The sequence below is a fragment of the Camelus dromedarius genome, chromosome 25 (assembly GCF_036321535.1).
Source record: "Camelus dromedarius isolate mCamDro1 chromosome 25, mCamDro1.pat, whole genome shotgun sequence".
In the NCBI taxonomy this organism is placed as follows: Eukaryota; Metazoa; Chordata; class Mammalia; order Artiodactyla; family Camelidae; genus Camelus; species Camelus dromedarius.
Window position 1 is genome coordinate 5,248,684 of NC_087460.1, and position 24,593 is coordinate 5,273,276.

Sequence of the window (24,593 nt, forward strand, 5' to 3'; positions counted from 1 at the left end):
ATGATAAGGAAAAGAGAAGCTGTTCCCAGACTTCTTAGCTCTTAGAGGGAAGAACACATTTTGCTGTATTCTCAGTGTTTCTGTCTGCAGGCAGGACTAAGCGGCACCAAAGCTCCACGTGCAACAGAGCATCAGTGTGGAACGTCAGGTACCCTGTACAGGTGCCATTTGGAACACGCGGTTTCCAGGCAGGGAAGACTGGGACCCGAGAATCATACTTGGGCTTTTTCCTGCCTCCACTCAGAAGTGACGCGTGACACCCGCTGACATTTCATTGGCCAGAACTAGTCTAGGAAAATAAATAATCGATGAGTGTTACTGTCTATGTCACACCCTTCAGTAAAACTTTGACAGTGATGCTGTCAGCTTTTCCTTGCCTTGGGGAAGCTTCTGAATTCAGATTTGTGCAGAAACTGAATGTGATCTGAACCTCCCCAGAGTGGAATTTGAAGACATTTTATATTTGATTCCTGTGGCTCGTGTGTCTCTGACTCCCTTACATCCACTTCAGTCTGTGCTAAGTGTGGTTAGTCAGATTTGTGTCTCCCCTGTTCCCCACCTCCCTTGTCCCCCAGTAGTCACTAACTGCAGGGTTATTTTCATCCTTTGTTAGTGCATTCATCTCATTAACTTATCCAGCATTTCTTGAGCTCTTACTATGTGCCTTTAGGTGGCCTAAAAGAGACACTGAAGAATGACACAGTCCTTGTTCTCAATAAGCTTCCAGAAGACAGTAAGCAAGTTTGTGCAAATTAAATAGACAAAGCAGTAATTTTGAGCCGTAAGAATCAGAAAGAGCTTCACAGAGGTGACAGCTCTGTGTGTTTATAAACATGGGAAGATTTGGGAATTGCCTATCTGTAGTGGGCTTGCAATTATGTCCTGTAGAATTCAAATATGTAAAAATGTAGTATTCTCTATTTTATAACTGATTTCATCTTGCTCACTAGCAAGGGGTGTTCGTGTGGATTAAAAATTTTCATAAAGTTGACTCAGGCTCTTCCATTTAAAATGTGTTCATTCTTCAACTTAGCTTAGGTTCAGTGTGATAAGTACTTTGTCAGTTCTAGGTTCAAACTCCCTGTTGTGTTTTGTTTCCTCTTTTAGGAGGCATCTCTCGGTTTCTCCTCCCAAAGACGGTGTCTGGGTTGAGGGGAATTCTTACCACCCTCATGGCAGTGGGGAAGGCTCCTTGGTCTGTATGATTTCCACTTAATACCTCCTTGTCTTTGATTTAGTCGCTTTGCCCTTTTGTGGCTTCTGGGCATCGCGTGCTTGACCTGTGGAGAAATAAGCCAGGCCAATTCAGTGCCAAGCTCTTTGCTAGATGTTGCCAGTCACAGGCTGCAAAGGACCGGAGCGAGATGATGGTCTGGACCTCAGCCAGCTCATGATGTTGCTCTCTCACGCACTTGTGAAGAAGCTGGTCTTTGGTAAAGGAGAATTTACTAACCCCTGTACCACCCACACAAGGAACTCCGATTGGTGAGGTGGATCTCCAGTGTTTTGGTGAAAGAAGTCAATTAATGATTTCCTTTTACTGTTGTACAGATCTTTTTTAATTCACAAGGGATGTTTTGTATCTTGGTCTCTATGTTTCTGATAGGTCCCGAGGAACTACCCCTCAAGCAAGGATGTTGAATTACTCACTTCCCCAGAAAAGAGATTATGACTTAACCTCTCAAACCTCCACTTCCTCATGGTAAATTGGGAATACTAATGCTACATTACAATATCGCGGTAACACACTGTACAGTGTTCCAATCCACAAGGCCACTTAAGCAGTTATCCTCAGTAACAGAGCAGAATTCTGTCTACTCTTTACCCCTGCACTTGTCAAGCAGCAAAGAAGCTGCTGGACTAAAATTTTGTATGACAAAATTTTCTTCCTGTTACAGTCATGTGTGGTTTTAATTGAAAAGGTGCCAAGTGATAAGTATATAAACATCCTGCCCACTTGGCCATATCTGATTAAGATCAGAGCATGAGGCTTCAAGGTCTTCACCCGTCAGTATGTCGTGGTCTGTCTTCTGTATCTTCAGATACACAAAGAAACTTGGAGCCTCTATGAATTTTGAGAACGGGCTGTCTCAGCAGTGATCTGGAAATGGGGCTGTTTGCTTCTGGAAATTGGAATCTACTGCGTTCATTGCAGAAACATGTTGCATTGACCCATTCACAGCTCATATCTTTAGTATTTAGGGCATCTTTCTCCACCCACCCCAGGAATCACAGGAATCTAGAATGTGAAATTAAATTCTGTTACGTCAAGCCTTGACTTGGGCCAGTCTTTTAAAACTAGTAATTTTCTTCTTGGGACTCCAAGATCCTATTTTTCAGGGCTAGAGTTGAATGATGATTCTCTTTATTTCTTGTAAGAACAATCTTGTTCTCTCCGGAAGCATCATTTAATGACTAGCTGAAAGGGATATTTCACATATAATGAAACGCAATAAGGGGAAAGGGATTAAGCATGTTTAAAAAGCCCCTTATTTAAAGCTACTGTGTCTACTTGTCTATGTACCTGTCTATCGTCTGTCACCATCACTGTCAATCCATCATCATGTCTATCTAATCTATTTCTGTAGTGTCTATCTGTATTTCAATTTTCATTAATTTCTTTTATAGTTCAAACTATGAAACTCATGATGGTCTTCATTGAGAGACCATCTTAAGATGTTTAAATATGAAATAGATATTAATTGCGATCTTTAAAAAACACCAAGCAATTAAATTTTACTTGACTCCAGCATCCAGGAGTTTGTCATTCACAGCTCTGCCACCTCGTGGCGATCCTATGAATTGCACACTTGCAAAGTGGAACCTCTGATGCCATTAGACAAGCAGCCGCCACATCCCATAGAAGCTGATGTCTTCATGGCTGGACAAGTCCACTGACACAGTGAGTGGAGTACATTTTGACCTTGAACTTCCTCTGGAAAAACTAATTGTTTAAGTATTTGAAACTCAGACGTCTAGAACCCACCAAAGGCTATGTAAATGTTCACCTCTGTTTGAGTCGAGGGCTGAGCACACAGCGAGCCCGGAGGCTGGGGAAGTCAGCACACAGGAGTCTGCTTTGCCCGAAACACCCCCCACCCGAGCCACCCCTGGACGAGGGAGTGACCGAGACCTGCAATGAAAGATGGGTTTCTTTTTTCTTTTCCTCCTTCAAGAAGGTTGAGTGATTCAGAGAATAGAAAGATTTCTAGACACCACATGTCAATACGGTAAAAAAAAATTTGGTATTTTTGCCATCTGACCAATGAAAAATTCCTTTTATGCAAATACAATAATGATTCCCATTCTGGATATCAATGACAAGTAAGTAATCTGATATGTGGACAAAATTTACGGGAAAAGATTTTTAACGTAACATCAATTACATAAAAGCGAGGATGTAGGATTTTCCTTTCCATCTTCCTCCTTATCCTCATTCTTTTCTTTCTTTCCTTCTGATAATGGTTGATAAATTATTACCATTAAGGAAGTTAACTGTTAATATGTTCTTATTTTCAAAAGGATATAGGATATCTACCAACTGCAACTTTTCATAATATAATATAAATTTTAAATCAGAATACCATTTTTATTAATTTACAATGGGAGCTGCAACTGTCAGATGGGCTGGCTCTTACCTAAGTGTGACCAAAGCATCTTCTAACTGTAACTCCCAAGGGTGGAGGAGGGGATGGTATGAAATGATTGAAAACCTACTTAATGAACAGGGGAAGGTGGATATTTAGTTGTAAGGTTTAATGGCTTCAGGCTCTGCAAGCTGACAAACTCATCTTCCCAACAAAGATGCATGTACTTCCCATTCCAATGGGACAATATCATATGATTTTCAGGAGAACCATCATACTGGCCAGTGAAGGCGTTCTCTTTTAATAACGCTGCACAGGCAACTCCACTTTTTGCCTTTGGTAGCCCTGTTATGAGTCTGGAGTAAAATGTTAGAGCTGAGATTCCACTTAGGTATCAGAGTGTAACAGATATGATGCTCTGAAACCTGACTACTAAACACAGAAATGTATTAGACTTGGTTTGTGGCACTTGGCCCCTTTCAGCAGATTATGGCTATAAAAGGATCGTACTGTCAAAAGAGGAGGATTTTTGTGAAGGAGGATTTGGGCACCTTTCTTGCTGAGTGCTGAAGCCAGAGATTTTTCCTCATGGTACCCAGTCCAGGGCAGGCAACCTATGCCCAAAAGGAACTCCAATCCCCAGTCCCCTCAGAGAAACCTGAGGCTGGAAGGCGAGGCTAGAAGATGGCCTTGCAGGGAGAGCCAGCCTGTGGCCTGCCCTCCTCTGTCCCTATTCCCAGGCCTCCCAAAGCCAGGCCCTGGCCTGTGAGAGGCTGCTGCAGCCCTGCCTGTGTGTCTCTGTTTCCTATAAACCAGCACCGCTCAAACCTTGACGTGCTTAAGAATAACCCTGAAAGTTTGTGACACAGATTCTGAGTTACTAGGCCTGGGTTTGGCCTGAGAACGTTCATTTCTAACGAGCTCCCGGGCAATGCGGATGCTGTGGGAGGAGCGTACTTTGAGGAGCCCTGGTCTAAGCTGCACCCTGACTTCCGCAGGAAGCAGCAGGCCCCCATCACGCCCAGGCCCAGAGTTGCTCACTGGCTGTCCTCTCTGGGGAGGAAGACTTGGGAAGGGGCTGATGCAGGTTTTGAAACAGGCTGGGCTCCATTTGGGCAGGGAATTCCTGGTTCTGAGAAGGCAGGGGTGGTCTAGAAGGGGGAAGGCATGGACTCCGGGTGGGCATGCCGCTCCACCCTGGACCCCTATCCCTGCTTAAGGGGCTGGCTGGGTGACCTCTAACGTGCAGGGCCCAGGGCTGGAGTCTCTCGGACTGAGTCTAAGGAGAGTTCTCCCTGGACATATTGCAATCACCGCACGGAGCCTGTGTTTTGCAGGAAGAAATATGGTAAAGCCAACTGGCTTAGGCTCCTAAGCCCCAGCCCGGCCCCCAGGGCAGGACTGCTGGCCTGGGCAGCTGCAGAGAGGGGAGGAGATCGGGTCTGAAAATACTCTGTAGACTGCACCCCCCTCTCACCCTGGAGAGGGAGCATCTACCCCAGGGGACATGTGAGTGCTGGACAGAGTGGTCCTACGAGCTGAGAAAGATCCCTGATGGGGAAATGTTACGCTCTGTCAAAGCCCCTTGTTCTCTTGAGCCCCTCTGTTCCCCAGGATCCAGTCTCCAGATCATTCTGAGAAGTGGGGAAGGACCAACACTCTCACCTGCCCAACGTGGTGGTTCCCACCTCGTCCCCTCCATGTTCACCTGTGATCTCCTGTGCTCCTGGCCCGCATTTTCTGCTGGCCTGATAATTATTCTTGTATTTCAAGCCTTCATGTGCTTCTCTGGCTATGAGCTCAGTCACAGGGATGAACAGTGCTTGATTCTGCGGGGCACTGATCCCCGCACCCTGACCCTGAGACATCTCACAGTCTGTGGCGATCTGCCAGGATGATCGGGGGAGAGAAAGCCACTTATACTTGTTGATGCAGCTTTTCTATGCCAGCCCCGGTCCCGGGTGCTGGTTCTCAGGGACCTACAGAAGCATAAGGGCAAAGACCCTGTTGCTCTTATAAGGAGATTTTGAAGAGTCAGAAGCTAATTGGTGAGATGAAGCCTCCGATAGCATCTGAAATGGTAAAAGGTGCCTCTATTGGCTGTCAGGAGGGAGGATGTGAGGGGACGGGTCTACATAGACCTGTGTCGGTGCCCTGACGCCTCCTCACAGGGGTGTTTTGCAGCTGGGACTGTGCTCTTGATGACATGGCAGTCAAGATGGCTCTGAACGGACAGCTCTCCCTTCAGGGACTCTGTTTTCTCCACCTCAGCATCATGGTCGGGGGTCAAGGTAAGTGCGTTCCCCCTTTCCTGGATCAACAGCAGAGGGTGGACACCTTGGTGAAGGGAGGGGTCCCTGGAGCTGTGGTGCTGAAGTCCCAGTGTAGACCGTGTGTTCTTGACCAAGAAGGAACTACGCTGACTGTGAATATTGGTTCTTCTCCCGTGGAGGGTCGACTGGTCGTAGCAGCAGGTTTTACAGAGAAATGAATTGGGTCTGGACTGAGGTGGGTCAGTTTCAGTCCCCTCCACTGTCTCCCTTGTTTTCAGGGAGCATCTGCTGAGTCCCAGTGGCCCCCAGTGTGTGAAGGTCCAGCGAGTGACCTCAGCTGGGACTCCGGGCTGTTCCCCACACACTCCTGCTCTGTAGGGGAGTGGCCCGTGGGATTTCCATGTTTTGTGCATTTGTGCTCCCTTAGGCTCTGTGCTTGTGTGTGTGTGTGCGTGTGTGTGTGTGTGTGTGCGTAGGGTGTGTGAGGTGTGTGAGAGGAACGGGGCTGCCGAGAAGGGACTGAGTCAGTTGGTCTGTGAAACACCCAGAGCCCCCACGGTTGGGTGTCATGTCAGCTGCACGTACCCAGATCGTAGATAATCTCGCACCTGCCTGCCCCTCTCTGGTTCCTCTCCTTCACCCCCACGGCCTCCCCACTGCTTGTCGAGTGCCTGCCCAGCACTGGCTCTGGAAGGGGTCCTGCCTCCCAGCCTCATTTACTCCCTCCAGGGTCCCTTGTAGGTCAGAGGACCCTGCAGCCAAGGGTGGGGACGTCTTGTTTATAGAGATTAGCTGATGCACATCCCCGCTTATGTACAGTTTCTCGAGTCCCTGCCCTGGTGCCCGGGGACTGTGTCCTGCTGTGCTGGACCGGTCCTTTCCACTCCCTAGGATCCGTGGTGATGCCTGTAGGTGTATTTCCTCCCGTGCCCTCTTTTTTCTCTCCTTGTGAGTGGGTTTCCCCTGAGCGAGAGGACAGCAGGCATCCGGGTTAGTGCTGCTGAAAATCTAGTCTTCAGCCTGGAGGAGGCGGCTCTTCCAGGTTTGGGTGCTGGACCAGCTGAGACCACATACACACCTGTCTCCTCTCAGTGCTCATTGTCGTCCCCTTAGACCTCAGTCTCTCAGTCCAATAATTCTGCTTGGGAAACCCCATCCCCCCAAGTCTCTGCTCCGCCAGTGTTGACCAGATGCTGGTGAAGATTACCCTCCTGACGGCTCTCACGTGCAGAGGTGGGTTTTGTTCCCATGAAACGGGGGAGATAATGAACGTTCTGATACCAAGTCCCCGTCTCTTCCTCGGAAAACTGTAGGCAGTTTCCGCAGCAGTTCCTTGAGGAGGAGGAACATTTCACCGAAGCCAGCACTGTGTTTGTTTTCTTCGACACAACACCGTTCAGATTTATTCTACCAAAAATTTATTCTGCTGCTTCATACAACATGGACTTGCTCCTTGTGAGATGGTCGTCCTCGTCTCTCTGAACATTGGATGATCTGAGGTGGGCGCACATGACAGGGGTCTCCACCTTGAAACCCACGATGGGCACTGGCAAAAATTACCCCTCCAAGCACAATGTGTACCATTAGACACAATAACATTGACCCTCAACATTAAATAATTCAAGATATATTATTTTGTAACTTGTCCCTAAAATCAATAATATATTTTAGGCATTTTTCTCTGCCACTAGCTATTCTTTTAAACACTAACGCATTTTATTGTAGTATTACAAAAATGTAGGATATTACAGGGATAATATTGAAATTTTTAAGTGCCTCCAATTATTATTTAATGAATGAAACTCAATGTGCTCAACTAATCACGCTGGGCTGAGCATTTTTGTTTTCAATTTTTCTGCTATTATGGAAAAAGCTGCTCTGAACTTCCCTGTATTTCAGTGTAAGCACCATCCACGAGTGTTTCTCTTAATCACATTCTAAGATTGGAATTACTGGTTTATAGGCTAGGAATCCTTTTAAGTCTTTTGACCCACAGACTAATGTCTGTGAGAAATGTTTGCACTGAATTTTATTAGCTCTATTCTGTATCAGAATGTTCGTTTCCACATACCTTTCCCAACTTCGTCTTTTTATCACGTTTTTACGTCTTTGGTAGTTTTGCAGGCAAAAGCTGGCATATATTAGCTAATTTAATCCTTCATTTGTGAATGACTTGCTCATGACATTTGTCCTTTTTAAGTTGGGATGTTTGTCATTCTTGTTATGATTCCTATTGAGGCTCCTTCTACTATGACTGCTGCTGCCGCCGACCCCCCAGACCCCACACCGCATTCCCTCACGCAGGCTCATCTGAGCGCCCAGCAAGCCTACAAGGCAGGATATATTTATCTCAAAAAGCAGATCAGAAAACTGAGGGAAAGCAAAGTGAAACCCCTTGCCTAAGGTGAGACAGGTGGAAGCAGTAGAGGCAAGGTTTGAACCCAGGCAGTTTGGGTCCAGAGCCCTTGTCCCTGTGAACAGTTCCATGTTTTAGGCTGACACTGTTTCCCTCAGCTGATTGGTTTCATTTTACCTTTTCTCTGTTTTTAGATCCATGGAAGTTTCTAATATTAACCATCTATAAAAATTTTCCTTTTATGTTTCTGCTTTCGAAGCTTCATTAAGAATATTCTTTTCCATTTCAATTTAAATAAATTATTGTTATCTGTTGTATAAATATATTTAATATATTACAACACTAATAACTGTGTAAGTTGTTTCATATAGGATATGAAGTTATATCTAACTTTACTTTATTTTTACTATGTAATTCCTGAGTTATGTCTTTTTCTTTTTTCACTGATTTCAATGCCGCATAAAGAAACACGCTAAATGACACAGTGGCATTTTCCATACCCGCTTTTTGGAATTTATTTAGACTTTCATTCCACAAGTGTTTACTGATTTACAGATCGCCTCATGGGGTATTGAATTCATAGCCTTTGCAGTTCACTAGTTGCTGAGGCCCCCGTGGTGATGAGTGAAGCGCTCCCTGGCCTGTAAAGCTAGTGAGGCTGGGCACCAAGACAAGAATTTGTAATAAACTGTGAGAAGTGCCATCAGCAGGGACACCAGCAGTGTTACTGAATCTAGCTGGGAGAAGCTGAGAAGGCTTCCTTAAAGAAGTACAATTTAAGCGGAGGCCATGCATTCTGGAAATGAAGTTGTTTACTGTTTACAGTGTATGCTATTGTTAATAATGTCTAATATATAAACCCATGTTTGCATACATGTTTCCTATAGGTCACTTTTATATAACATGATTTATTTTAAATAGGTTATTTCAACAATCAAATGCTGAGACATATACACTAAGCCCCCATAACTATTATTCTGTCATGTTTTCCTTGTATTTGCAAAAGCTTTGTCCTATATGTATATATTTTCTATTTTACAGCTTTATTGAAATACAATTTTTATATAATATTGTGTAAGTTGCATTGTGTGATGATTTGAAACACATATATATTATGAAATGATATTTATCATATCACATAGGTTACTTTTTGTGTGAGCTATGAGAACTTTTAAGATTGACTTTATTAGTAACATTCAAGTATAGAATCCCGTATTACCAATGTCACATATACATTACAGCCCCAGAACTTGTTTATGTTATAAGTAGAACTTAGTACTTTGTTATTGCTTTCACCCATTGTGTCCGCCACCAGCCCTGCCCGGGCACCACCCATATACTCTTTGTTCTATGAGTTCGGCTTTTGTTGGATTCCACACACAGATAAGGGAGATCAAGCAGTATTTGTTTTTCTCTGTCTTACGTATTTCATTTAGCATAAGGCCCTCAAGGTCCATCCATGTTGTCCCAAAGGCACAATTTCCTTCATTTTTATGACTGAATACTTACTCCACTGTGTGTATATCCATACCACCTACGCCTGTGTATACCTGTGTCTAAATCTACAGATATACCTAGAAATCTCTTTCTATACGTCAAGTATTTACCACATTTTCTTTATCCTTGTAATTGTCAAGGAGCACTTAGGTTGTTTCCATTTCTTGGCTATTGTGAATAATGCTGCCGATTAGGGGTGCAGGTATCTCTTCAAGACCATGATTTCATTTTTTATGGTATATACCCAATATGGAAGTTCTGGATCAGATGGTCATTCTTTTTTTTTTTTATTTTTTGAGGAATGTCCGTACTTTTTTCTACAGAGGCTGTACCAATTTATATTCTCACCAACAGTGTACAGATTTCCCCTTTTCTCCACATGCTTGCCAACCACTGTTATCTGTTGTCTTTTTGATAATAGCCATTGTAAGAGGTGTGAGGTGATAGCTTGTGGTTTTGATTTGCATTTTCCTGATAGTGATGTTGAAAATGTTTTCATGTACCTGTTGCCCATTTTTTAAATCTTCTTTGGGAAAAATGTGTATTTATATCCTTTGCCTATTTTAAAATCAGATTATTTGTGGTTTTGTGTCTGTGTGTGTGTGTGTGTGTTTTTGCCATTGACTCACGAGTTTCTCATATATATTGGATATTAACCACTCTCAGACATGTAATTTGTAAGTAGTTTTTCCCATTTCGTAGGTTGTCTTTTTATTTTGTGGATAGCTCCTTTTGCTCCACAGAAATTGTTTAGTTTGATGTGGTCTCACTGTTTATTTTGATTGTGTTGCTTGTGCTTTAGGTGTCATATCCAAAAAATTATTGACAAGATCCACGTGAAGAAATTTTTTCCTAAGAGTTTTATGGTTTCAGGTCTTAAATGGATTTAAGTCTTTAGTGCATTTTGAGTTAACTTTCGATAGTAGTGTAAGATAGGGGTTCCATTTGCATTCTTTTGCACATAAATATCCAGTTTTCCCAACAACGTTGATTGGAAAGGCTCTCTTTCTTCATTGAGTATTCTTGGCTTGCTAGTCAGACATTAGTTGACCATATATGCACGGGTTAATTTCTGAGCCCTCATTCTCTGCTGTTGGTCTGTCTGTCTATTTTCATATCTTTGCTCCATGGTTTGATTACTATAGTCATGTTGTATAGTTAGGAATCACAAATCCAGCTTTGGTTTTTGTTGTTGTTGTTGTTGTTTTCTCAAACATTGCCTTGACTATGTGAGGTCTTTCGTGGTTTGCAATGAATTTTAGTATTTTTTTTTTCTATTTATGTGAAAAAGCCATTGGTCTTGATAAGAATTACATTGAACTTACAGATGGCTTTGGGTGGGATGCACATTTTAAGAATATTAAATCTTCTAATTCATGAACATGGGATAGCTTTCCATTGATTTGTGTCTTCCTCAATTTCTTCCATCAGTCTTATACTTTTTATAAGATCTTTCACCTCTTGTAAAATTATTAAGTATTTTATTGCTCTTGATATAATTTTAATGAGATTATCCTCTTAATTTTTTTCCGATGTTTCACTGTTAATGTATAGAAGTGCAAATGGTTTCTGTATATCAATTTTGTCTCATGCGACTGCTTAATTTGGTTATTCGTTCTAACAGTTTTTTATCTTGGTTGGAGTGTTAAGGTTTTCTACATATATAGCTTCATGTCATCTACAGAGACAATGTTAATTCTTCCCTTCCAATTTGGATGTTTTTATTTCTTTTTTTGCTTAATTGCTCTGGCTGGGACTTCCAGTACTATAAGAATGGAGTAAGAATGGAATAAGAGTAGACACACTTGTCTCATTTCTGATCTTAGAGGAAAAGCTTTCAACCTTTTGCCATTGAGTGTGATGTTAACTCTGAGCTTCTCATATATGGTCTGTATTATGCTGCGGATATTCTTTCCATATCTACGGTTTTGAGAGGTTATTAAATTTAAGGATATTAAAATTTGTCAGATTTTTTTTCCTGCTTCTAGTGAATAGATCATGATTTTTATCTTTCATTCTGTTAATATAGTGTATCTTGTATATTGACTTGCATGTTTAATCATCCTTGCATCCTAAGGATTAATCTCATCTGATCATGGTGTTTAGTCCTTTTATTGTGTCTTGAATTCAGTTGGCTACATTTGTTGAGAATGTTTGCATTTATATTCATCAAGGACATTGGCTTATAACTTTCCTTCCTTGGAGTGTCCTTACATGGCTTTGGTCTCAGGTTAATGATGGCCATGTAAAATGACTTTGGAAGTGTCTCTTGTTCAGTTTTTTGGAAGAGTTTAGAAAGGATAAGCATTATTTCCTCTTAAATATTTGGTAGAATACACCAATGGAAACATCTGTTCCTGGCCTTTTCTTTGGGAGATGTTTAAGTACTGATTCAATCTCTTTTCTCAGTATTGATGTTTTTCAGTTTGCTGAGGCCTCCCTCAGTCCCTTGTGATGCGGGTCTCTCCACACACAGCTGACAACGTGGTAGCTGGCTTCATCAGAGCAAGAGAGAGCAAGATAGGGCAACAAGGGAGAAACCAGAGTCGTCTTAAAAGCTAATCTCTTAAGTCACAACTCTTTCCTTTTGCCAGATCCCATTTCTTAGATGCAGGTTATGAGGTACAGTCAAGTGTGGGGGGGTCACACAGGGACATGGATACCCAGAGGAAGGCATACGAGGGATGTTTTAGAGGTGGCTTATCACAGTCCTGTGTTCCTAAGCTAGATGAGAGTGCCCCCGATGGGACAGAGAAGGAGAGGGAAGGTTTCTCCCTGGCATCATGGGCTGTGAGCTGTAACTGAGACAGGGGTTCTGGGCCCCTGGTGGTCTTGGGCATGTCTCCTGGGAGGGCAGCATCCAGAATCCTCTGAAGGCCAGTCCTCAGTCGTGTCCCTGGAGCTGGGCTCTACAGGTTTGAGAGAAATAATTGAGTGCATCCCTTCCTAGCCCCATATTCAGTGATGCCACACTGGTAGCTTAGAATTGAGCACTGTGGGAATATTTGCACCATAGAAATTAACAAATCCTATACACCAGGGATTTTTTTTTTTCCCCTCAGAGAGCTCATTTTTAAATATTTGTACCACCACATTGTCTCCTAAAATCTCTCCTATGTCTTGTGTTGTGTGTCTGTCTCTCTCTTGCAGCTCTGAAGCTGAGGCTGATGGATGGAGGCCACCGCTGCAAGGGGAGAGTGGAAGTGGAGTACCAAGGAATATGGGGCACCGTGAGCCAGTACCTCTGGGACTTGCAGGATGCAGCTGTGGTGTGCAGACAGCTGGGATGTGGAGATGCTTTTCAGGCTCCCATAGCATCGTATTTTGGACCAGGGGTTGGCCCCATTTGGCTTTTCAATGTTTCCTGCGAAGGGACAGAGTCAGCTCTCCATGACTGTTCTCAAAATCCTATTAAAGACTACACTAGTGATGGCTGGTCCCATAATTGGGACGCTGGAGCAGTCTGCTCAGGTAAGACCTGACCAGTGTGGGAGGGGACCCCCAGCAGGAAGAGCCTCAGTCTCATTCCCAGAATAACTGTGAGCCTTCAGAGCACACCTGGGTGAAGACTCCAGTAACACAGTGCTTTCTTGAGGATTAGGTGCTCAAGGCAGCATAAGGGCTGCTTGGCCCTGGGCAGTAAAGGCCCCAGACCTATGGATCCCTGGGCCCTCAGGGCTCTGTGATGTGTTTCAAGAGGGAGAGAGCTGAGGTCAAATGTTTCACACAGGTACAACTGCTGAGGTGGAGCTCTGTGACTTAGTTCGATCATGGGAGCTGTTTTGTGTTCGTTTATGAGATGGTCGGTCAGGTGCAGTTACAAGAGAGGGGCAACAAACACAGTTAATTGTACTCCTGGGTCCTAGAGGGACAGAGTCGCCACACGCCATAAGGTAGATACGTGCGGGAGGCGCCAAGTGGGCAGACTCAGCCAAGCACGGGGGGCCAAAAGAGAGAGTGAAGCCCTGTGAACACGTGACAATATTGGGCATCAGGGTGGAGTTACACAGGCAAAAGGGGTGAAGGGATTTCACTGGTGCATCTGAGCCTCACTAGGTCACAGTCAGGGGAGGGAAGACAGGGGATTTGTGGTGGGGGTTAGTCTTTGCTCATTGCTGCTCCTGGTCACCTGGGTGGGGTGCTCACATCCTGTTTGTGGGGATTTTGAGGCAGCAGGAAAATGTGAAGTTCTAAAACCTACAGTGCAGTAGCTGGAGCAAAGCAAGTATTAATGGCAGTGAGGCCAAGAGAACTGGAAGTGACTCATAAGAAGTGCTCCGTCCTGTCTAAGTGTGTCTGACCAGAGCCAAGGTGGAGGCAGTAAAGACAGCAGTGAACCTAGAGTGTGAGTGGGTGGTCAGAGAATTTACCAGAGATGTGTCCATTTGTTATTACAAAGATGGATGAGATGTCCAAGACATGAATCCCATCAGAACACCTGGAATGGAGGAAGAGATCAGATATCACAGTGAATTCCCTAATGCCTGTGGTTGGGCCCTAGAAGGACCATCTAATCTGATGGGATGATGGGATGGGGGAGCCCGAAGGACATTTGCAATAAGCCCTCAGCAGCCAGTGCCAATCAGCTCTTTTGTGTTCTGTCGGGGACGATCATTGGAAAAGGGATCTTTTCCAGCCTCACTTTCCGCAGACCTTTGATAACACTCATTTAGGGCCCTAAGAAAATAACGACTTTCATTTTGAAGCTAGTTTATTGAGGTGTGATTGACATACAAAAAGCTGCAACTATTTAATGTTTACAACAACTGCTAGGTTATCAAGAGAAATGACTAGGACCGCCCCGTCTCTCTCCTGTGGCTCTCTGAGCTTTCTCAACACAACTTGACGGATTCATCTTTTTCCCGTTTTGAGTCACCTAAGAAATTCATGGGAACGTTTTGTCACCAAAAATTATCAAAAAATAAAACTTGATGCAATAGAAGTGGATTGGTTACAATGTGCGTATTTTTTCTCTTGAGCCATCATCTGTCTGCAGGTCAACGTGCACTCATGGATCCAGCCCTCGGGATTTTCTCTACCTTAAGTCACTGGAGGATTGGCTCTTGGGAGAGAAATCTGATCAGAATATTAACCCCATGAGACTCAGGATGGTTTTCTAACTTAGTCTGGATGATGGGTCTCTACTTTGACAGCCCAGGTCCCTGTGGGTTGATTCTATTCTTCATATCTCTGTACTCAAGTTTGAGTGTGCAAGTGTTTATGTATTACTGACGTGGGCACTGTAGGCCCAACGATCTTAAATGAGAAATTCACTTCTCTGGCCAATGCTCTGAAATGTATGTTTCTGGTATTCAGTCATTCTGGATGACCTGTCTTGAGCCCTGTAGTTTCCAAACCTCTAGATAAGGGATTCACATTTCTAACCATTCTCATTATATATGTTCTTGGGATTCAGCCATTCCAAATGGCCTCTGCAAATTCTTCTGGATTTCTCTACAGAAACTGTCTTGTGAAATGCAGTTATAACACTAACTGACAATTTCCTCTCTCCATGCCCCGCCTTTGGAGAAAAAAAGGTTTTGCTTCCACACCATTGCCTGTGACATGTTGTTTTTCCAATTGCCAAGAAGATCATGAACACTTACTGGGTTTATTTGTTTGTTTCTCTTAGGATTTGTGCATCTGGTTGGAGGGCATGGACCCTGCTCAGGGCAAGTAGAAGTGCATTCTGGAAAAGAGTGGACTCCAGTGTCTGATGGGAACTTTACATTCCTCGCAGCCCAGGTCATCTGTGCAGAGCTGGGCTGTGGCAAGGCTGTGTCTCTCATAGAACACGTGCCCTTCAGAGGGTCAGATGGTCAGATCTGGGAGGAAGAGTTTGGGTGTACCGGGGAGGAGCCTGAGCTCTGGTCCTGCCCCAGGGTGCCCTGTCCAGGAGGAACCTGCCGCCACAGTGGAGCTGTTCAAGTTGTCTGTTCAGGTGAGATGCGGATCAGGACTCTAACCTCCCTGCACACCCTGGTCAGGTAAGAAAAACATGAGATTTTGCTCAGCTCCTGTCTTTTCTACCAGCATACACAGAAGTGCGGCTCATGAAAAATGGCACGTCTCCGTGTGAGGGACAAGTGCAGATGCATATTTCTGGAGGATGGAAAGCACTCTGTGCCTCCCACTGGACGATGGCCAACGCCCATATTGTCTGTCGTCAGCTCGGCTGTGGAGTCGCCATCTCCAACCCCAGAGGACCATACTTCGTTGAAGGAAGCGATCCTATCTGGAAAGCCCGATTTCACTGCTCGGGGGCTGAGTCCTTCTTGTGGAATTGCCCTGTGACTGCCCTGGGTGTTCCTGACTGTGTCCATGGAAACACAGCCTCTGTGATCTGCTCAGGTGAGAGAGAGGGAGGGGCTGACTGGTACTCAGGATGCTCCTTGTGGAAAATGTCCCCAAGAGCAGAGAATGAGGGAAAATTGCTTCAAAAGTTAGATATTTCATGATGAAATATGTTTTTTTCATCATTTATTCATTTTTTGAGATGAAGTCGAGAAGCATTAAGGGGAATAATATTTTTAAAATAAACATAGGTATTTAAGTATAATCATAGAGGACAATAGATAAGCATTAAGTGTACACCTCAGTGAAGAGTTTTTTCTGGTTCTGAATCATTTGAGAATTAGTATACACATCATGTTCTTTTACTAGGTACCTCGGCATATATTTCTTAAGTATAAAGATATTCATTAAAGTTCAGGAAATTTCAATCTCATGCAATATTATTAAGTGTTTAGTTTGAAATACATCTGAGATTAAGGTTGTTTGCTTTTTGTGTTTTTATAGTAGAAAGATTAAATTATAAAGTCAATATTTTTAATAAATCAAGATTATTTAGATTTTCTATTCATTCTGGTGTCATTTCCTGTGGTGCTCTTCAAAGAATTTCTATACTTTTTGCTAAATGTTTAAAGGTTTTGGCAAAGGGGAAGTGACACCAGCATCACGGTGGTGTAAGATGTCCCTCCTTTTTGCCCTTCTTTTTAACAACGAATTAACCATACATCCATGATTAAAAGTGCCTCTGTGAAAGTTGTGGGATGCAATATCTTATACCAAAAAACAGTTGGATGGTCAACAGGCAACATGCAGAATGGGAGAAAATATGTGTAAAACCTATATAAGATCAGGGATTAATACCCAAAATATATTTAAAAAAAACTCTACAACTCAATAGCAGAAACCCAAACAATCTGTCTGAAATTGAGCAGAGGAACTGATTAAACATTTTCCAAAGAAGACTTTCAAATGGCCAACAGATACATGAACAGTGCTCCACATCACCAATGGTCAGGGAGATGCAAATCATAACCACAATGAGATGTTACATTATAGCGTTTAGAGAGACTATCATCCAGAAGACGAGATACACACGTAGGTGAGGAAATGTGGACAAGTGAACCCTGTGCACGTTGGTGGGAATGTAAATTGATTCAACCACTATGGAAAACAGTATGGAGTTTCCTCCAAAATTAAAAAATAGAGCTACCGTATACTCTAGCAATCCTAATTCTGGGTGTGGACTCAAGGAAATGAATATAGGATATTGAAAATATGTCTGCACTCCCATGTTCATTGCAGCATTATTGACAATAGCCAAGATACACAAACAAGTCACGTGTCCCTCAGCACATAAATGAATAAAGAACATGTGACACACACACACACACACACACACACACACACACACACACACAGAGTAACATTATTCAACCACGAGAAAGAGGAGACTCCTGACATTGGTGACAACATGGATGGACCTTGAGGGCATTGTGTTTAGTAAGGTAGATCATACAGAGAATGAAGAACATTGTGTATCATTTTTATGTGGAATCTTAAAAAGCCTTACTTGTAAAAACAGAGAGTAGAATAGTGGTCACCATGGACTGGGAGGTGGGGGAATAAGGATTTGTTAGAGGGTACAGAATTAGAAGATGAATAGATTCTGGCAATCTAAGGTGTAGTATAGTGATTGTAGTCAACAATACTGAATTATAAACTTCAAAATGGATAAAAGAGTAGCTCTTAAATGTTCTCATTGTAAAAAAGAAAGGATAATTATGTGATGTCACAGAGGTGTTAGCCAAAGCTACACTGGTAATAGTATTACAATATATAAACATATCAAATTAAAAATATGCTCTGGGGAAAAAACCCCAAAAGCCCTGGCAAAAGATTATTCATAATATCCTCTTAACCTCTTTTTAATGTGTATATGTTCTGTAGTAATAGATCTTTTTTGTTTCTTTTCTTCCTTTCTGGAGGGGTAATTAGGTTTTAATTTATTTCTTTACTATTTATTTTTTTCTGGAAATACTGGGGATTGAACCCAGGACTCCGTTCATGCTACGCATGTGCTCTACCACTGAGCTATACCCTCCCTCCCTTTGTTTTCTTTTCCCCCTTGTTGAATGATGAATTTTATGTCTTTTCAGAAAAGTTAGGCTTAAAAGCTTTTTTCTGTGTCTTTCCCTAATATTTGACTGATTTCTATAATTATATCTATTATTATTCTATTTTCTATGGGTCAGATTGGGTTTGCATTTTCTTTTTTTATTGTTATTTTATTAAACTTTTTTTAATTGAAGTGCAGTCAATTACAATGTGTCAATTTCTGGTGTACAGCACAGTGTCCCAGTCGTGCACATACATACATATATTTGTTTTCATATTTTTTTCATTAAAGGTTATTACACGATATTGAGCATAGTTCCCTGTGCTATACTGGAGAAATTTTTTTTTTAATAGCTGGGTATTTTTGATTGACATACATTGTAGATGAAAAATTGTAGAACTTCTTCACACAGGATCTTATTTTGCTGCCCCCGGCACCTGATTTAGGGGTTAATCATCTCATTTAAATGAAAGCGAAGTAGTTGGAGCCGGGCATCCGTCCCTGAGAAGAACAGTCTATGTCTGGTTCACTCTTCCTTCTATAGTGCAAGTGTTCCGGTTAACAGGGCTCCTCCTCCTTGGTGGACCCTGAATTATGCTTTGTGCTCCCCGAGCTCTGTGAGTCTGCAGAATCTCTGATGAGCTTTTCAGAGACTCATCTTTTACATTACAGTTGACAAAGGCCTCAGAAAAGGTGGCTCACCTCTGCCTTTCACATCTGAGAGCATGGATCCAAATACCTTCACCGCCTTGGGAGGTCTACAGCACTGCCCCAAATATTGATACTTTCTCGGTTTTGTAAACTCACTCTTCGTGAAATACTTGGCTTAAAACAGAAATTCTGCCATCGTCAAAAGCAGAACGCTCCATAGAGAATGTGAACTCTAAATAGGGTAACTTTACTGCTATATAACAGCTTTCATCTCAGGCCCCATCACTAGGTCATTACTTAGTCTAATTCAATTTCCTGTTCTTCAACCCGCTGATCATTGCTGTCCTGCAGGAAACCAGACCCAGGTGCTGCCCCAGTGCAACGACTCCGTGTCTGAACCAGGAGGCTCTGCAGCCTCAGAGGGGAGCCCGGCCAACTGCTCAGGTGGGGGTCCCGCAGGCCTAGAACCCCTGCCCTCCCCTGTGTAAAGGCCCCCCCACTGGCACGAGCCTCTCCCCGCAGACAGCAGGCGGCTCCGCCTGGCGGACGGGGGCGGCCGCTGCGCAGGCAGAGTGGAGATCCTCCACCAGGGCTCCTGGGGCACCATCTGTGATGACGGCTGGGACCTGACCGATGCCCACGTGGTGTGCAGACAGCTGGGCTGCGGACAGGCCGTGGACGCCTCGCCCTTGGCTCGCTTCGGGGCGGGATCCGGGCCCATCTGGCTGGACGAGCTGAACTGCACGGGGAAGGAGCCGCACGTGTGGAGGTGCCCTTCGCGGGGCTGGGGGCGGCACGACTGCAGGCACAAGGAGGACGCGGGGGTCGTCTGCTCAGGTCTGCGCGGCGCTCGGCCGCAGGCGGGGGGCCGGGGGGGCGCGGGCCCTGGGGGTCGGGGGTCTGAGCCCTGAGGGGGAGTTGCTGGCAGGGCGAGAGGAGGAAGCCCCTTCCCTGGCGCCTGTCTTTCCAGTCTGTCTTTACTCTCCAGTAAGGTCTGGAGACCCTACTGGTATTGTAATGACACCACGGACTGAGTAGTTAAAAAATCAGGGGTGTATTATTTCACCGCTGTGCAGGTTAGAAGTCTGACGGGGGTCGTGGTGGGCTGACGTCAAGGTGCCACAGGGCTGCGTTCTACCTGGAGCCTCTGGGGAGAATTCCTCAGCCTTTTCTAGTTTCTAAAGGCGGCATGAATTCCTTGGCTCAGAGCTCCTTCTCTTTTTCTTCAGACAGACAGCCTTGCCTCCCCCCGATCATTCTTCCATGTCTCATCTCCCTCTAATCACAGTCAGGGAAAGGATTCCAATTTCAAGGATAGTGGAAATGCAAGTGCCATTAGATTGGGCTCACATGTCAATCCACAATGTTCCAGCTTAATCTGACCATCCTATGGTCCTTGACTTAATCATATGTGTAAAATCCCTTTTGCCAGACAAGGTAGCATTTTCACAGGTTCCAGGGACTGGATGTGGACGTCTCTGGGGGGTCCACCCTTCTGCCTGCCTCCCTACTATCCACATCCCTTTCACATACTCTTCCACGGGTTTTTTAGGTTTTAGGATTCAGCTCCCCCTCCCTACAGGGTGCCCAGTTCAGTGTTCCTCTCAGTCCATTTTCCATCACATCATTGCAGTAGAAATAGAAAGACAGACACAAATGGACTAACTCAGGTAAAAGGGAGACAAATTTCAGTCTTGTCACCTACTGAGTATCTCCTCAGCAGGGTCAGGGATGAGTGTTCACAATTTCTGTGAGAGAAGCACCCAGATCGTTGAGTGGAGTGTCAACTGTGCCATTTCCCCCTTTCAATTTTAGAGTTCCTGGCCCTGAGGATGGTGAGCGAGGACCAGGAGTGTGCCGGGTGGCTGGAAGTCTTCTACAACGGGACCTGGGGCAGTGTCTGCCGCAGCCCCATGGATGACTTCACCTTGTCCATCGTCTGCAGCCAGCTTGGCTGTGGGGACAGGGGACAATTGGACACTTCTGTTGCCTTAAGGGAAGGTTCTAGACCCCGGTGGGTAGATTTAATCCAGTGTCGGAGAACTGATACCTCTCTCTGGGAGTGTCCTTCTGACCCTTGGAAATACAATTCCTGTTCTCCAAAGGAGGAAGCTTACGTCTCCTGTGCAGGTGACTTACTGCCTGTTTCTACGTCCCACCATTTTTTGTAGGATGTTGCTAATGAAATTTTATATTTTCAAATCTAAGTGATGACTTTAAGTTGCATGTACAAAATGAAGTGTGGATAAAGATTATCTAATCCATATTGTTTCAAAGGACAAATTAAAAAAAACCTAGGCTGACAGCAGTTTATGTGAAACATACCGGGGAGATTGTGTTGAACTGTGGGAAGCATAAATAATACTCAGACTTTCTTAGCAATTGTTAAGTAACTACGAGTAGTTATTGATATGCCCAATACCTTAACGTAAGTAGGGACAGAGCAGAGAATCAGTCCTGATTGCTCTGTCTCGTAAACGCTGGGTGTTTTACTCTGAATTGCATCTACAGCAGCTAGACTAATTCTCAAGACAGTTTGCTGGTAGATTGCAACTGAGTATGTTGTAGGTAAGAATTTATATTCCAGGCAAGAGGACAGAAAAGAGAAAAGACATAGTCACTGCTCTTATGACACTTACAATCCAGTGCAGAAATCTCCTGTTAGGAATTTGAAGAGTCGCGAAGAATGAGAAAGTGCTATGGAAGTGTGTGACTGGGGCAAAGAAGAAATCATGCAGAGACTGAAGGATGAGTAAGGGTTTCTTAAAGGAAGAAAGTGGAGAGACCTTTATGGTCAGTGTAAATCCTCATATGGGAGGAAACATGGTGTCTTAGGGGTACTGAGAAAATTGCATCCTGGCCAGAGCAGAAAGAGGGTGAGAGGCTGTGCTGCAGGATTCCCGTGGAGTGATGAGCAGAGCCAGACACCTCTGGGAGGCATGACCCAAGAAAACCATCCCGTTAAAGAGGAATTCGTTTATCCTCTTGGCTGGGACATCATGTAGAACACCTGAGAGGTCAATGGGCTCAAGTTTTCATATCTTCCTGCTTGAAATTATCTCTTGTAAGACGCCCTCAGAATCCCAGTGTCCTTGGCTGAACCTTCATCCTCTGGGCTTTTCTTCTACTACTGTGCACTCATCTTTCCGCCTCATCTTACTCGCCCACGGTGTTCTGCAGAGTTTGCTGGAATTTCACCCCATCATCCTCAAATTCCCTTATAGCCTCAGTGGTCCCTTCTCTTTCATGTTCTGATCAAAACCTGATTTTTCTCCTGAAAACACTGATTTTTGTATCGACTGGAGGCTGTGTGTTTCCCTTTTCACACACTTTTGCCTGGACTGTGACTTGGAGTAGGGAGCTCCTTGTCCCGAGGTGCATTTTCAACAATTCCTCTCCTGTTTCTTCTCAACCTGAAGCTCATCCAGCAGCTGCAGCACCAGGCTCACCAGGTTCTTCATCGACGTCTTATTCCTGGAACCATTAGTAGTTACTCGACACCCTTAAACAGAACTGAGACAAATCTCCACCTCATTGTTTGTTGTTTTTATTCTTACTGGGTTGCACCTCCCGTGCTCAGCCCTTGTGTCTTAGACGTTCTCAGGGCTCAGTGTCAGACTCTTTACTCTTTTTTACCTATACTCCCTCCCTACGGCCCATGCCCTAAACGATATGTGTACACTGACAACTCTCAGATATACGCCTCTGCAGCTGACGTCTGCCCTTTTGTCCAAACTGATATATTCCATTGCTACCTGACATCTCCAGCTGAATATCAATAGACCAGTCAAATTTAGTCCTGAACAGAATGTTGATTCTACCTTAGCAATATCTGCTCCTAACTTTTCCTCCACTATTATACTCCCCTCTAAAGCTAATGTCACTACCATTACTCAGTTCCTTAAGCTCAATGTACAGCAGTCAACCTTTATGTCTCCTGTTCCCTCTTCCTCTGCTTTCGATGTAAAAGCAAGTCCTGTTGGCTCTATCTTCAAATATATCCTTAGTCCTTCTGTTCCTTCTATGTTCACTATCATCTTGGTCTGGGAAAGATGATCTCTGTCTGGATTATTCCAACAGTTCCTGGTAGTCATGTAGGTCCATTCTTCCCCTTCCTTAATATATTCTTTCTCTGTCAGGTAGAGAGTGATTTTTAATATGACTTTGTATCCTTTTTCTTGCCAATAAGCCCCCAGCAGCTTCCTACTCAACTCAAGATCAAATTCTGATTTTTCCTTCTGGTTGACAAAAGCCTACAATGTCTGTCCCCTACCAACCACTCAGTCCTCCTCTATTCTTAACTCTTCCTTCAGTCGATGTGCATATTGACCTTCTTTGTGTCCACGAAATAGGCAGAATGGGCAGTAAGGGAAGGTGTCACCATCCTTTAACACCTCAGTATCCTCTTAACAGGCAGTTGGTGTGCCCATCTTAAGACCTCGCACCAGCTGTTCGATCTGCTTTGCTTGCCTGTCAACTTCTCATCATTCGTCACTTTCAATATCATCTCCTTGCTGAGGCCCTTATATCCACCTAACTGCTGTTACCCCTCCCCAACCTCTTTATGACATACTCCTGACACTCCGTGGTTATCCCTGAGCACACGGATTGCTTTTCTCAGTCCCTCTTGTAGGGTTCCAATTCCTCTACCTAAACTAATTTGCATTTTACAGCACATTTTAATGCTTTTCATAGCTTATTACTATGTGAAATGACCTTTTTCATATTTATTATCCATCTGTCTTATTTTTTTGTAAAATACCATGGCCCCAAGTACTTTGACTGACTGACTCTGGTTTTCACCAGTGTATATCCAGTGCTGGGGACAGTACCTGGCATTAGAGTAGATAATAAACAGTCATTGAATGAATGAATAATCGTTTTGATTGTGTGGTCCAAACTAAAAATATTTTCATGAGGGTGTAATCAAAACTAATTGAAAGATTTTTAGGCTGGAAGATAAATTAAGCTGTTTTGAGTTAAGAAAGTACCTCTCGAGTACAGGAAAAATAAAGGAATATTGCAGGGGAAATGCAGATTGTGTAATGGTGACTTGGGATATCTTGGAGGAGTCAAGGGTGACTGCTACAAGGGTGGTAGTGCCTGTTCTTAGTACAGGAAATACAGAAGCTCTTGGGAAGAATTCCATGGACTCAGTTTTGGGTACATTACATTCCAAGTAGATGAGACACTTAAGTGGAGATGTCATTAGGCATTTAGAACTATGCCATTTGAGTTTTGAAAGGAAATCCAGTTGGGAGAGAGAAATTTGGGAGTTATCATAGAGGTGTTTAGATAGGGATACATGAGATCATTGGAAAAATAAACCCTTTAAGACAGAATCCAATGAACACTAATGTTTGAAAGCTAGGTAGTACAGTGCATGGACTGGCAGGGAGTCCAGTGAAGAGCGGCAGAGAACTAACCCAGGCAATGCTGTGTTTGGATGTCAGCTTCAAAAACATTTTCAAGGAAATGGTGTGGTCATACGTGTTAAGTTCTACTGTGGCATTAAGTAAATGAGAACTGAAAAGTGCCCAGTAGATTCAGCTTATTGTTTGTCATTGAATGTCCTAATGAGAACATTTTTGAGAGTGGGGTTGGAAATCAAAAATAAAAGTATAAAAAATAAGGTAACAGTGAAAAATACACACATCTTCTTTGAGAAGTAGTGAAGGGCAAAGAATGAGAAGTAAAGTGCTGGAGTGTTGTAGCCAATGCTGGGAGTAAATTTATTTTAATTACCAGGTTGATCAATTCACTGATGCACTGTAGGGTGAACCTCCTTTAAAAGGGATGCTGGCACATTTCATCGTCTAAGT

At 43.8% G+C, this 24,593-nt stretch overlaps 1 protein-coding gene across 1 annotated transcript in view; it reads left to right on the forward strand.

Moving 5' to 3' along the window:
• The first annotated feature begins 5,761 nt into the window (after positions 1 to 5,761).
• The window catches only part of LOC105098243 (antigen WC1.1-like), a 62,248-nt gene continuing 43,416 nt past the window's right edge, over positions 5,762 to 24,593 (forward strand). Inside the window, exons 1-7 of the mRNA XM_064479008.1 lie at positions 5,762 to 5,878; positions 12,864 to 13,184; positions 15,346 to 15,654; positions 15,747 to 16,064; positions 19,123 to 19,215; positions 19,294 to 19,608; positions 20,587 to 20,901. Of these exons, the coding sequence (XP_064335078.1) occupies positions 5,794 to 5,878; positions 12,864 to 13,184; positions 15,346 to 15,654; positions 15,747 to 16,064; positions 19,123 to 19,215; positions 19,294 to 19,608; positions 20,587 to 20,901 (1,756 nt within the window). The 5' untranslated portion in view covers positions 5,762 to 5,793. The remainder of the gene's footprint in view (positions 5,879 to 12,863; positions 13,185 to 15,345; positions 15,655 to 15,746; positions 16,065 to 19,122; positions 19,216 to 19,293; positions 19,609 to 20,586; positions 20,902 to 24,593) is intronic.